The 13,549-nt window shown below is 54.0% G+C and overlaps 1 protein-coding gene across 1 annotated transcript in view; it reads right to left on the bottom strand.

The window, feature by feature from the left end:
• Nucleotides 1-13,549, bottom strand: part of LOC144675696 (complement factor B-like) — a gene marked incomplete at its 3' end in the record, with an annotated part of 63,024 nt that overhangs the window by 25,631 nt on the left and 23,844 nt on the right. Inside the window, exons 4-7 of the mRNA XM_078536329.1 lie at nucleotides 5,616-5,789; nucleotides 4,817-4,897; nucleotides 3,956-4,050; nucleotides 2,560-2,683 (exon numbers count right to left, since the gene is read on the bottom strand). Of these exons, the coding sequence (XP_078392455.1) occupies nucleotides 2,560-2,683; nucleotides 3,956-4,050; nucleotides 4,817-4,897; nucleotides 5,616-5,789 (474 nt within the window). The remainder of the gene's footprint in view (nucleotides 1-2,559; nucleotides 2,684-3,955; nucleotides 4,051-4,816; nucleotides 4,898-5,615; nucleotides 5,790-13,549) is intronic.

A 13,549-nucleotide genomic window follows, 5' to 3' on the forward strand; every position in this document is an offset into this window, starting at 1 on the left:
CCATGGGCCTTTCCCATCCACCTTCCACTCAGCCAACAAACACGACCCTCGCTACAGCTCCTGTGCCTTGGCAAAGACCCTTTCCCGGCACGGATTCCACGGCCAATGGCGATTCTCTTTATTAACAACGGGAGTAACGACGCACACGCCAGTTGAGCAGCTCAGGCAAGGTGCGGCTGTAGCAGTCGAGCGGTGGAGGGCCTGAGAGCGGTCACGGCCGGACAGCTCGTTGCCCGAGCTTCCTCTCCGGCCCGGGATGCAGGCCCACGATGGGGGGAGGGGTGGGGGGGGTGGTCCAGCCCCGGCGAGGAACGCCTGGCGCTTGGAACGTGCGTTTTCCCTCCTTTAACAGTGGCGCATCCAACAGGCGGGGCCAAGCGCTCGGCCTCCGTCGACCCTGCGACCGGTACATCGGCGAGCTACACGGGGAAGCGAAAGGCTCTCCATTGTCCTCGGGGAGACCGCGCGTCCAGGCGACGCTCCGGCGGGCGCGCCGATAAAGACTCTCGGGCGCGTGTCAATAGCGGCGTTTTTCCCCTCGGCGCGCTCCCCCAGCTCGAATCCTTGGCGGGCGTGGGTCACATCCAATTCAGGGCCAGCTTTGCAGATAAGCCTTGGGATAGGGGTGGGGGGGGTACTTGTCCAGTTTCATCGCCGCCCCATTCGTCGACCCGATTTGTAATCCCCCTGGGGTCCAGCTTGGCCGCCGGGCCTGCTGGTAATGGGGGGGGTGGGGGGCGCCGTTGCCCAGCCCCGAATCATTGGGCAGCTTTGGTTTTCGGACGATGCCCAGCTTGTTCTAAGTGGCGCAACTCGCCGTCCGCCCCCCCCACCCCCACCCCTCCTTCAACGCAACAAGGGGCAGGTCCGGCCTTCCCCGAGGGACCGGACTTCCGGCGTCGCTCCGCCGCTGGGTCTCCGGCTGCCGCTGCCGCGCTCGGCAACAGGTATGTCCCCCTCCCCCACACAATCCCCCCTCCCGCGCCCACCCCCTCCCATTCCACAGCGCCGCACAACCCACGAGCGTCTCCCGGCGCTGTCCGTGCACGGGGCAGGCTTCCGGGGCACGCTTCAAGCCGTCGTCCGGGACCACCCCACCCGCCGCAAGCTATTCGGCCCTCGCGGCATCACACTTCACCGTTGAAGGGTGTACTGGCATTGGGGTGGGGGGGTGTCGCCTGGTTCCTGGGATGGAGGGATTGACTTACCAAGAGCGTCTCAACACGTTAGGGCCTTTATTCGCTAGAGTTTAGAAGGACGAGGGGTGATCTTATTCCCTACGATTCTGAGGGGGCTCGACAGGGTAGATCTTCCCATTAGTGGGGGAGGGGGTGGGGGGGGGGAGGAGTCTCGAATTAGGGGACTGAGTTACAGAATTAAGGGGAGGGGGCCACTCGTTTACAACTTGAGGTGCGAAGCAATTTCTTCCCTCAGAGGGTAAGGAACGTCGGGGATATTCCACCCCGGGGGGACTCGCGGAGGTTCAATTGCTGAAAGTGTTTAACGAGCAGGTGGATAGATTTTTTTTTTTTTTTTTTTTGGGAAATATCGGAGAGCCTGAGGAGATGGCAGGGAAAGAGAGGAGTTGAGGGCCCCCCCGGGGAGCGGGTTGGGCCACCATCTGACTGAGAGGACGAGTGGCCGGCCCTCCCCCCTACCCCCGCTCCTATTTTTCACGCTCTTACATGCCGGACGGGGCGCCCCGAAGTCACGGCGCTCCCCGGCAACTGCCTCGGCTTCGGGTCGGCGGGGTTTTGCGACGGACTCTCCCGGAGGGGAGGGGAGGGGGCCCGGAAGCCGGGACTCTTCCCCCTGGCGGCAGCAGCCCCACCTCCCGACCGAGCTCAGCTCGTAACCTCCGGAGAAGCCTCTCCCTCGGGGGTTGGTGGGTGGGAAATCTACCTGTTTCTTGCTGAATCTTGTCCACCCCCCCAGTCTCGAGTCAAGCCGGAGTGGGGTGGGGTGGGGAGGTGGGGGATGGTGCGTCCGTCCTCCACGTCCTCTCAAGGGGGGGGTCGGCTTCCTGCTTTCCCCATCCCCCCACCCTCCCCCAATCCCCGCTCGCTAATGGGACGGACTCTCCCCCTCTCCCAGGGGGCGCAATACCCATCAAGGCCTCCGGCCTTCCACCAGCGCGATGGCCAACTCTGCCGGAGGTTGGCGTACGGTTGAGGAGGGGGGCGGGGGGTAAAACCTTTCCTCTTACCCTTAGGGTCCGGGGCGCTGGTGGTCGGAGGTGGGGGTTGGGGTAGGGGGGGAGACAAGGAGCAGCGCCGAAGATCGGTTCAGCCTTGCCGGGAGGGACAGGTTTCAGCAAGAAACAGATAACCTTTCGGACGGAGAAGGGGGTTGGGTACAAGCTCGATTGGAGTAGTCGGCAGGAAGCACCCTCCCAACGCTCAGCGTCCCCCCCCCGGAACAACACGGGGCCCAGCCCCCAGCGCCCCCCACCGATGGGCAACAGGAGAGGCCAGACGTCCTTGCAAGGGGGAATAGAGCGATAGAAGGAAAGAGGGAGAGAGAGAGAGAGAGACCCTCCCTCGACACGGCGATCCTTACTCGAGTAGTTCAGCTCCTGACGATCCACGTAGATGGAGAAGCTGGGGGGGTAATGCCTGGCGAAAAGGACCTTCGAGGCAAAGACCACCACAAAGTAGCCGACCCCCGACGATATCTCGGTGGTCTGCGGGGGACAGAGGAGAGGTTGGGGGTGAGCGGGCGAGGAGAGGGCGACCCCTGCCATCGGCCGAGGGCAACCGAAGAGGGGAAACCGAGGGGCCCCACCCCACCCCACCCCGGAGAGAGAGAGAGAGAGAGAGAGAGGGGGAGCGAAGTCAGGAAAGGCCCAGGCTTCAGTCCCGGCCTAACGCGGCCCTGGACATAAACAGGGAGCTCAGTTGGTACGGAGAGAGGGTGTGGGCCTGGGATGAAACGTTGACGTTGTGGGGAGAGAGAGAGAGAGAGAGAGAGAGGTTGGATAGACTTGGGTTGTTTTTGTTGAAGACCGAGGCGGGGGGGCGACCCTGATCGAGGGGTACAAGATGACGAGGGGGCATGGACAGGGTGGATAGAGGGAGCAGCTGTTCCCCTATCGTTGAAGGGTCAGTTACGAGGGGGACATACGTTCGAGGTGAGGGGGTAGGAGGTTGAGGGGTGGGGGGGGGGATGTGAGGAAAAACCCATAGGGTGGTGAGGGTCTGGAACGCGCTGCCTGGGGAGGGTGGTGGAGGGCGGGTTAGCCTCACATCCTTTAAAAAAGTACCCGGATGAGGACTTGGCACCTCATGAACATTCGAGGCGATGGCGCCAAGTGCTGGTCAATGGGGTTAGGTTCGTAGGTCGGGTGTTTCTCACAGTGTCCGGTACAGACTCGATGGGCCGAAGGGCCTCTTCTGAGCGGCGTGAGGTTCTGCCATGGAGAGACTGGGAGACAGGAGCTGGGATCGCCCTCTCCCCACCGGAGCGGAGAAGGTTAAAGGGGAGGGGGAGGTTGAATCGAGGCTTTCCCAATCGGGGAAGGGGGTTGAGGGATCGAGGGGGAAACCCAGTGGTGTAGAGGGTGGGGAAACCAGAGGGACAGGGATCGGAGGCGATTGGGATAAGAACCAGAGTTGGTGGGGGGGGTGTTGTGTGTGTGTTGTGTGGGGGTGGGGGGGGAGATGGGGAAAGGTTTTGTGGGACCCAGCGAGTTGTTGTGGTCTGGAAGGTTCTGCCTGAAAGGGCGGCGGGAGCAGATTCAATAGGAACACTCGGAATGGGGGGAATCGGAGAAACACTGGAAGGGGAAAAATTCACAGGGCGATGGGGAGTGGGGAGAGAGAGCAGGAGGCGGGAGTGGGATCAATTGGATAGCTCTACCAAAGAGCCAGCACGGGACGGGGAGATGGGCAGAATGGCCTCCTCCTGGGTTGACGATGGATCCCACGGCAACACGGTAGATGGGAACATCTCCTACCATCTCAGAAAAGATCTCGATGAACCTCAGGGATTTCTCGAAATTCTCCTTCCCCACACTTCCCGAAGCATCCACCACAATGTGCAGGTCCGAGCCTGAGGGAAAAACAAAAGCCAGGGTTTAGAGAGGGGGGTCTCTCCGTCAGGGACCCCTGTTAAAGAGGGAGTCTCTCCGTCAGGGACCCCTGTTAAAGAGGGGGTCTCTCCGTCAGGGACCCCTGTTAAAGAGGGAGTCTCTCCGTCAGCGACCCCTGTTAAAGAGGGAGTCTCTCCGTCAGGGACCCTTGTTACAGAGGGAGTCTCTCCGTCAGGGAACCCTGTTAAAGAGGGAGTCTCTCCGTCAGGGACCCCTGTTAAAGAGGGAGTCTCTCCGTCAGGGACCCCTGTTAAAGAGGGGGTCTCTCCGTCAGGGACCCCTGTTAAAGAGGGAGTCTCTCCGTCAGGGACCCTTGTTAAAGAGGGGGTCTCTCCGTCAGGGACCCCTGTTAAAGAGGGAGTCTCTCCGTCGGGGACCCCTGTTAAAGAGGGAGTCTCTCCGTCAGGGACCCCTGTTAAAGAGGGAGTCTCTCTGTCGGGGACCCCTGTTAAAGAGGGAGTCTCTCCGTCAGGGACCCTTGTTAAAGAGGGGGTCTCTCCGTCAGGGACCCCTGTTAAAGAGGGAGTCTCTCCGTCGGGGACCCCTGTGAAAGAGGGAGTCTCTCCGTCGGGGACCCCTGTTAAAGAGGGAGTCTCTCCGTCGGGGACCCCTGTTAAAGAGGGAGTCTCTCCGTCAGGGACCCCCTTGGAGAGCAGATGAACGTGAGACGGGCGGGACATGCACAGCAGCGAGTGGGGTGTGGACAGTCTTGACAGACAGACCGACCTTGCTTGGCATGGTTGATAATCTCCTCGGAGAGAGTCAGCTTCTGTGCAACGATCCGGGGCTCATCGTAGGAGTATGGAACTGCAAGAGACAATTAAAAACAGCAAGGCCAGCAGGTAAAATACAGGGACTGGCCGGTGAGCTGGGCCGGTGAGCGGCAGATACAGTTAAACACGGAGAGGGGTGACGTGATAAAGCGTTTGGTGGGAATAACGAGGAGAGCCAACAATCACTAAATGGAGCAATATAAAAGGGGAGGCGTTGGAGGAGAGAGGGAGGGACCTGGGGGTTGAGGTACACAAATCATCGACGGGGACAATGGAGAAGTATTAACAAAGAGTCTGTAATTCTTGGCTTGTTAATAAAGGAATCAAGTACGCAGAGAAGATATTTATTGGTAATCCCTTTCTAACACCCTGCTTTTGGAGGGACCTTTACTCTCTGGCTAACCCCGTGCTCTACCTGTCCTGGGAGTGTTTGATGGGTCAGTGTAGAGTGAGCTTTACTCTGTATCTAACCCCATGCTGTACCTGTCCTGGGAGTGTTTGATGGGGACAGTGTAGAGGGAGATTTACTCTGTATCTAACTCCGTGCTGTACCTGTCCTGGGAGTGTTTGATGGGGACGGTGTAGAGGGAGATTTACTCTGTATCTAACCCCGTGCTGTACCTGTCCTGGGAGTGTTTGATGTGGACAGTGTACAGGGAGATTTACTCTGTATCTAACCCCGTGCTGTCCCTGTCCTGGGAGTGTTTGATGGGGACGGTGGGTGGGGGTTTACGGGTATGACGCTACATTACATTCACAGGTGGCCTCTGTTCCCTGCCATCGTCCTGATGAATCACATCTCCGTCTCTCTGCCCCTTTCAGCACGAGCCCTGTGAAACAGAAATAGGTGACGAAGTCTCCCTCATCGAAGCGATTTCCCCGTCTGCTGCCTCCGAGCGGGATTCCGGGATCCGGACAGAAGGAATCTGCAATAGAGAGCACAGCTACAGCCTCCTTAAACCCGGCCTTTCAACCCCAGGCTTTCACCCAGGGCCAGCGTTAGCAACTTCGTACAGACAAGGCAGGACGACCGACTATTGTCCTGCTCACCCCGCACCCAGTGTGTGTGAGAGTGTGTGTGTGTGAGAGTGTGAGTGTGTGTGTGAGTGTCAGTGTGTGAGTGTGTGTGTGTGAGTGTCAGTGTGTGTGTGTCAGTGTGTGAGTGTTAGTGTGTGAGTGTCAGTGTGTGAGTGTGTGTGTGGGTGTCAGTATGTGAGTGTATGTGAGTGTGTGTGAGTGTCAGTGTGTGAGTGTGTGTGTGGGTGTGTGAGTGTCAGTGTGTGAGTGTGTGTGTGTGTCTGTGTGTCAGTGTGTGTGTGTGAGCATGTGTGTGGGTGTGTGAGTGTCAGTGTGTGAGTGTCAGTGTGTGTGAGTGTCAGTGTGTGTGTGTGAGTGTGTGTGTGTGAGTGTGTGTGTGTGAGTGTCAGTGTGTGAGTGTCAGTGTGTGAGTGTGTGTGTGTGAGTGTCAGTGTGTGAGTGTGTGTGTGTGTGTGTGTGTGAGTGTCAGTGTGTGAGTGTCAGTGTGTGAGTGTATGTGTGTGAGTGTCAGTGTGTGAGTGTATGTGTGGGTGTGTGAGTGTCAGTGTATGAGTGTGTGTGTGGGTGTGTGAGTGTCAGTGTGTCAGTGTGTGAGTGTGTCAGTGTGAGTGTCAGTGTGTGAGTGTGTGAGTGTGTCAGTGTGAGTGTCAGTGTATGAGTGTGTGAGTGTGGGTGTGGGTGTGTAAGTGTCAGTCTGTCAGTGTATGAGTGTGTCAGTGTGAGTGTCAGTGTGTGAGTGTGTCAGTGTGAGTGTCAGTGTGTGAGTGTGTGTGTGGGTGTGTGAGTGTCAGTGTGTGAGTGTGTGTGTGAGTGTCAGTGTGTGTGTGTCAGTGTGTGAGTGTTAGTGTGTGAGTGTCAGTGTGTGAGTGAGTGTGTGTGTGTGTGTGTGAGTGTTAGTGTGTGAGTGTCAGTGTGTGAGTGTCAGTGTGAGTGTCAGTGTGTGAGTGTCAGTGTGTGAGCGTCAGTGTGTGTGTCAGTGTGTGAGTGTCAGTGTGTGACTTTCAGTGTGTGTGAGTGTCAGTTTGTGTGTGTCAGTGTGTGAGTGTGCCAGTGTGTGAGTGTGTCAGTGTGTGAGTGTCACTGTGTGAGTGTGTGTGTGAGTGTCAGTGTGTGTGTGTCAGTGTGTGTGTGTCAGTGTGTCAGTGTGTGAGTGTGTCAGTGTGTGAGTGTCAGTGTGTGAGTGTCAGTGTGTGAGTGTTAGTGTGTGAGTGTCAGTGTGCGTGTGTCAGTGTGTGAGTGTCAGTGTGTGAGTGTGTGAGTGTGAGTGTCAGTGTGTGAGTGTCAGTGTGTGTGTGTCAGTGTGTGAGTGTGTGTGTGAGTGTCAGTGTGTGAGTGTGTGTGTGAGTGTCAGTGTGTCAGTGTGCGTGTGAGTGTCAGTGTGTGTGTCAGTGTGTGAGTGTCAGTGTGTGAGTGTGTGAGTGTCAGTTTGTGAGTTTCAGTGTGTAAGTTTCAGTGTGTGAGTGTGTGTGTGAGTGTCAGTGTGTGAGTGTGTCAGTGTGTGAGTGTGTCAGTGTGTGTGTCAGTGTGTGTGTCAGTGTGTGAGTGTCAGTGTGTAAGTTTCAGTGTGTGAGTGTGTGTGTGAGTGTGTGTGTGAGTGTCAGTGTGTGAGTGTGTGTGTGAGTGTCAGTGTGTCAGTGTGCGTGTGAGTGTCAGTGTGTGTGTCAGTGTGTGAGTGTCAGTGTGTGAGTGTGTGAGTGTCATTGTGTGAGTTTCAGTGTGTGAGTGTCAGTGTGTGAGTGTGTCAGTGTGTGTGTCAGTGTGTGAGTGTCAGTGTGTAAGTTTCAGTGTGTGAGTGTGTGTGTGAGTGTCAATGTGTGTGTGTCAGTGTGTGAGTGTTAGTGTGTGAGTGTCAGTGTGTGAGTGTGTGTGTGTGAGTGTCAGTGTGTGAGTGTCAGTGTGTGAGTGTGTGTGTGTGAGTGTCAGTGTGTGAGTGTGTGTGTGTGAGTGTCAGTGTGTGAGTGTGTGTGTGGGTGTGTGAGTGTCAGCGTGTGAGTGTCAGTGTGTCAGTGTGTGAGTGTGTCAGTGTGAGTGTCAGTGTGTGAGTGTGTGAGTGTGTCAGTGTGAGTGTCAGTGTATGAGTGTGTGAGTGTGGGTGTGGGTGTGTAAGTGTCAGTCTGTCAGTGTATGAGTGTGTCAGTGTGAGTGTCAGTGTGTGAGTGTGTGTGTGGGTGTGTGAGTGTCAGTGTGTGAGTGTGTGTGTGAGTGTCAGTGTGTGTGTGTCAGTGTGTGAGTGTTAGTGTGTGTGTCAGTGTGTGAGTGAGTGTGTGTGTGTGAGTGTCAGTGTGTGAGTGTCAGTGTGTGAGTGTTAGTGTCTGAGTGTGTGTGTGTGAGTGTCAGTGTGTGAGTGTCAGTGTGTGAGTGTCAGTGTGTGAGTGTCAGTGTGTGAGTGTGTGTGTGGGTGTGTGAGTGTCAGTGTGTGAGTGTCAGTGTGTCAGTGTGTGAGTGTGTCAGTGAGAGTGTCTGTGTGTGAGTGTGTGAGTGTGTCAGTGTCAGTGTCAGTGTGTGAGTGTGTGTGTGGGTGTGTGAGTGTGGGTGTGGGTGTGTGAGTGTCAGTGTGTCAGTGTGTGAGTGTGTCAGTGTGAGTGTCAGTGTGTGAGTGTGTGAGTGTCAGTGTGTGAGTGTGTGTGTGAGTGTCAGTGTGTGAGTGTGAGGGTGTGTGTTTGAGTGTCAGTGTGTGTGTGTCAGTGTGTGAGTGTCAGTGTGTGTGTCAGTGTGTGAGTGTCAGTGTGAGAGTGTGTGTGTGTGAGTGTCAGTGTGTGAGTGTCAGTGTGTGTGTCAGTGTGTGAGTGTGTCAGTGTGTGAGTGTGTCAGTGTGTGAGTGTCAGTGTGTGAGTGTCAGTGTGTGAGTGTGTGTGTGAGTGTGTGTGTGAGTGTGTGTGTGAGTGTCAGTGTGTGAGTGTCAGTGTGTGAGTGTGTCAGTGTGTGAGTGTCAGTGTGTGAGTGTGTCAGTGTGTGAGTGTGTCAGTGTGTGAGTGTCAGTGTGTGAGTGTGTGTGTGAGTGTGTGTGTGAGTATCAGTGTGTGAGTGTCAGTGTGTGAGTGTCAGTGTGTGAGCGTCAGTGTGTGTGTCAGTGTGTGAGTGTCAGTGTGTGACTTTCAGTGTGTGTGAGTGTCAGTGTGTGTGTGTCAGTGTGTGAGTGTGCCAGTGTGTGAGTGTGTCAGTGTGTGAGTGTCACTGTGTGAGTGTGTGTGTGAGTGTCAGTGTGTGTGTGACAGTGTGTGTGTGTCAATGTGTCAGTGTGTGAGTGTGTCAGTGTGTGAGTGTCACTGTGTGAGTGTCACTGTGTGAGTGTCAGTGTGTGAGTGTTAGTGTGTGAGTGTCATTGTGTGTGTGTCAGTGTGTGAGTGTCAGTGTGTGAGTGTCAGTGTGTGAGTGTCAGTGTGTGTGTGTCAGTGTGTGAGTGTGTGTGTGAGTGTCAGTGTGTGAGTGTGTGTGTGAGTGTCAGTGTGTCAGTGTGCGTGTGAGTGTCAATGTGTGTGTCAGTGTGTGAGTGTCAGTGTGTGAGTGTGTGAGTGTCAGTTTGTGAGTTTCAGTGTGTAAGTTTCAGTGTGTGAGTATGTGTGTGAGTGTCAGTGTGTGAGTGTGTCAGTGTGTGAGTGTGTCAGTGTGTGTGTCAGTGTGTGAGTGTCAGTGTGTAAGTTTCAGTGTGTGTGTGTGTGAGTGTGTGTGTGAGTGTCAGTGTGTGAGTGTGTGTGTGAGTGTCAGTGTGTCAGTGTGCGTGTGAGTGTCAGTGTGTGTGTCAGTGTGTGAGTGTCAGTGTGTGAGTGTGTGAGTGTCATTGTGTGAGTTTCAGTGTGTGAGTGTCAGTGTGTGAGTGTGTCAGTGTGTGTGTCAGTGTGTGAGTGTCAGTGTGTAAGTTTCAGTGTGTGAGTGTGTGTGTGAGTGTCAGTGTGTGTGTGTCAGTGTGTGAGTGTTAGTGTGAGAGTGTCAGTGTGTGAGTGTGTGTGTGTGAGTGTCAGTGTGTGAGTGTTAGTGTGTGAGTGTCAGTGTGTGAGTGTGTGTGTGTGAGTGTCAGTGTGTGAGTGTGTGTGTGGGTGTGTGAGTGTCAGCGTGTGAGTGTCAGTGTGTCACTGTGTGAGTGTGTCAGTGTGAGTGTCTGTGTGTGAGTGTGTGAGTGTGTGTGTGTGAGTGTGTGTGTGTGAGTGTCAGTGTGTGAGTGTGTGTGTGTGTGTGTGAGTGTGGGTGTGGGTGTGTGAGTGTCAGTGTGTCAGTGTGTGAGTGTGTCAGTGTGAGTGTCAGTGTGTGAGTGTGTCAGTGTGTGAGTGTCAGTGTGTGAGTGTGTGTGTGAGTGTCAGTGTGTGAGTGTGAGGGTGTGTGTTTGAGTGTCAGTGTGTGTGTGTCAGTGTGTGAGTGTCAGTGTGTGTGTCAGTGTGTGAGTGTCAGTGTGAGAGTGTGTGTGTGTGAGTGTCAGTGTGTGAGTGTCAGTGTGTGAGTGTGTGTGTGAGTGTCAGTGTGTGAGTGTGAGGGTGTGTGTTTGAGTGTCAGTGTGTGTGTGTCAGTGTGTGAGTGTGTGTATGAGTGTCAGTGTGTGAATGTCAGTGTGTGTGTGTGAGTGTCAGTGTGTGAGTGTCAGTGTGTGAGTGTCAGTGTGTGAGTGTCAGTGTGTGTGTCAGTGTGTGAGTGTCAGTGTGTGACATTCAGTGTGTGTGAGTCAGTGTGTGAGTGTGTCAGTGTGAGTGTCAGTGTGTGAGTGTGTGAGTGTGTCAGTGTGAGTGTCAGTGTATGAGTGTGTGAGTGTGGGTGTGGGTGTGTAAGTGTCAGTCTGTCAGTGTATGAGTGTGTCAGTGTGAGTGTCAGTGTGTGAGTGTGTCAGTGTGAGTGTCAGTGTGTGAGTGTGTGTGTGGGTGTGTGAGTGTCAGTGTGTGTGTGTCAGTGTGTGAGTGTGTGTGTGAGTGTCAGTGTGTGAGTGTGTGTGTGAGTGTCAGTGTGTCAGTGTGCGTGTGAGTGTCAATGTGTGTGTCAGTGTGTGAGTGTCAGTGTGTGAGTGTGTGAGTGTCAGTTTGTGAGTTTCAGTGTGTAAGTTTCAGTGTGTGAGTATGTGTGTGAGTGTCAGTGTGTGAGTGTGTCAGTGTGTGAGTGTGTCAGTGTGTGTGTCAGTGTGTGAGTGTCAGTGTGTAAGTTTCAGTGTGTGTGTGTGTGAGTGTGTGTGTGAGTGTCAGTGTGTGAGTGTGTGTGTGAGTGTCAGTGTGTCAGTGTGCGTGTGAGTGTCAGTGTGTGTGTCAGTGTGTGAGTGTCAGTGTGTGAGTGTGTGAGTGTCATTGTGTGAGTTTCAGTGTGTGAGTGTCAGTGTGTGAGTGTGTCAGTGTGTGTGTCAGTGTGTGAGTGTCAGTGTGTAAGTTTCAGTGTGTGAGTGTGTGTGTGAGTGTCAGTGTGTGTGTGTCAGTGTGTGAGTGTTAGTGTGTGAGTGTCAGTGTGTGAGTGTGTGTGTGTGAGTGTCAGTGTGTGAGTGTTAGTGTGTGAGTGTCAGTGTGTGAGTGTGTGTGTGTGAGTGTCAGTGTGTGAGTGTGTGTGTGGGTGTGTGAGTGTCAGCGTGTGAGTGTCAGTGTGTCACTGTGTGAGTGTGTCAGTGTGAGTGTCTGTGTGTGAGTGTGTGAGTGTGTGTGTGTGAGTGTGTGTGTGTGAGTGTCAGTGTGTGAGTGTGTGTGTGTGTGTGTGAGTGTGGGTGTGGGTGTGTGAGTGTCAGTGTGTCAGTGTGTGAGTGTGTCAGTGTGTGAGTGTGTCAGTGTGTGAGTGTCAGTGTGTGAGTGTGTGTGTGAGTGTCAGTGTGTGAGTGTGAGGGTGTGTGTTTGAGTGTCAGTGTGTGTGTGTCAGTGTGTGAGTGTCAGTGTGTGTGTCAGTGTGTGAGTGTCAGTGTGAGAGTGTGTGTGTGTGAGTGTCAGTGTGTGAGTGTCAGTGTGTGAGTGTGTGTGTGAGTGTCAGTGTGTGAGTGTGAGGGTGTGTGTTTGAGTGTCAGTGTGTGTGTGTGTCAGTGTGTGAGTGTGTGTATGAGTGTCAGTGTGTGAATGTCAGTGTGTGTGTGTGAGTGTCAGTGTGTGAGTGTCAGTGTGTGAGTGTCAGTGTGTGTGTCAGTGTGTGAGTGTCAGTGTGTGACATTCAGTGTGTGTGAGTCAGTGTGTGAGTGTGTCAGTGTGAGTGTCAGTGTGTGAGTGTGTGAGTGTGTCAGTGTGAGTGTCAGTGTATGAGTGTGTGAGTGTGGGTGTGGGTGTGTAAGTGTCAGTCTGTCAGTGTATGAGTGTGTCAGTGTGAGTGTCAGTGTGTGAGTGTGTCAGTGTGAGTGTCAGTGTGTGAGTGTGTGTGTGGGTGTGTGAGTGTCAGTGTGTGAGTGTGTGTGTGAGTGTCAGTGTGTGTGTGTCAGTGTGTGAGTGTTAGTGTGTGTGTCAGTGTGTGAGTGAGTGTGTGTGTGTGTGTGAGTGTCAGTGTGTGAGTGTCAGTGTGTGAGTGTTAGTGTCTGAGTGTGTGTGTGTGAGTGTCAGTGTGTGAGTGTCAGTGTGTGAGTGTCAGTGTGTGAGTGTCAGTGTGTGAGTGTCAGTGTGTGGGTGTGTGAGTGTCAGTGTGTGAGTGTCAGTGTGTCAGTGTGTGAGTGTGTCAGTGAGAGTGTCTGTGTGTGAGTGTGTGAGTGTGTCAGTGTCAGTGACAGTGTGTGAGTGTGTGTGTGGGTGTGTGAGTGTGGGTGTGGGTGTGTGAGTGTCAGTGTGTCAGTGTGTGAGTGTGTCAGTGTGAGTGTCAGTGTGTGAGTGTGTGAGTGTGTGAGTGTCAGTGTGTGAGTGTGTGTGTGAGTGTCAGTGTGTGAGTGTGAGGGTGTGTGTTTGAGTGTCAGTGTGTGTGTGTCAGTGTGTGAGTGTCAGTGTGTGTGTCAGTGTGTGAGTGTCAGTGTGAGAGTGTGTGTGTGTGAGTGTCAGTGTGTGAGTGTCAGTGTGTGTGTCAGTGTGTGAGTGTGTCAGTGTGTGAGTGTGTCAGTGTGTGAGTGTCAGTGTGTGAGTGTCAGTGTGTGAGTGTGTGTGTGAGTGTGTGTGTGAGTGTGTGTGTGAGTGTCAGTGTGTGAGTGTCAGTGTGTGAGTGTGTCAGTGTGTGAGTGTCAGTGTGTGAGTGTGTCGGTGTGTGAGTGTCAGTGTGTGAGTGTCAGTGTGTGAGTGTGTGTGTGAGTGTGTGTGTGAGTATCAGTGTGTGAGTGTCAGTGTGTGAGTGTCAGTGTGTGAGCGTCAGTGTGTGTGTCAGTGTGTGAGTGTCAGTGTGTGACTTTCAGTGTGTGTGAGTGTCAGTGTGTGTGTGTCAGTGTGTGAGTGTGCCAGTGTGTGAGTGTGTCAGTGTGTGAGTGTCACTGTGTGAGTGTGTGTGTGAGTGTCAGTGTGTGTGTCAGTGTGTGAGTGTCAGTGTGTGAGTGTGTGAGTGTCATTGTGTGAGTTTCAGTGTGTGAGTGTCAGTGTGTGAGTGTGTCAGTGTGTGTGTCAGTGTGTGAGTGTCAGTGTGTAAGTTTCAGTGTGTGAGTGTGTGTGTGAGTGTCAGTGTGTGTGTGTCAGTGTGTGAGTGTTAGTGTGTGAGTGTCAGTGTGTGAGTGTGTGTGTGTGAGTGTCAGTGTGTGAGTGTTAGTGTGTGAGTGTCAGTGTGTGAGTGTGTGTGTGTGAGTGTCAGTGTGTGAGTGTGTGTGTGG

Source organism: Cetorhinus maximus, unplaced genomic scaffold (assembly GCF_964194155.1).
Source record: "Cetorhinus maximus unplaced genomic scaffold, sCetMax3.hap1.1 HAP1_SCAFFOLD_1104, whole genome shotgun sequence".
NCBI lineage: Eukaryota > Metazoa > Chordata > Chondrichthyes > Lamniformes > Cetorhinidae > Cetorhinus > Cetorhinus maximus.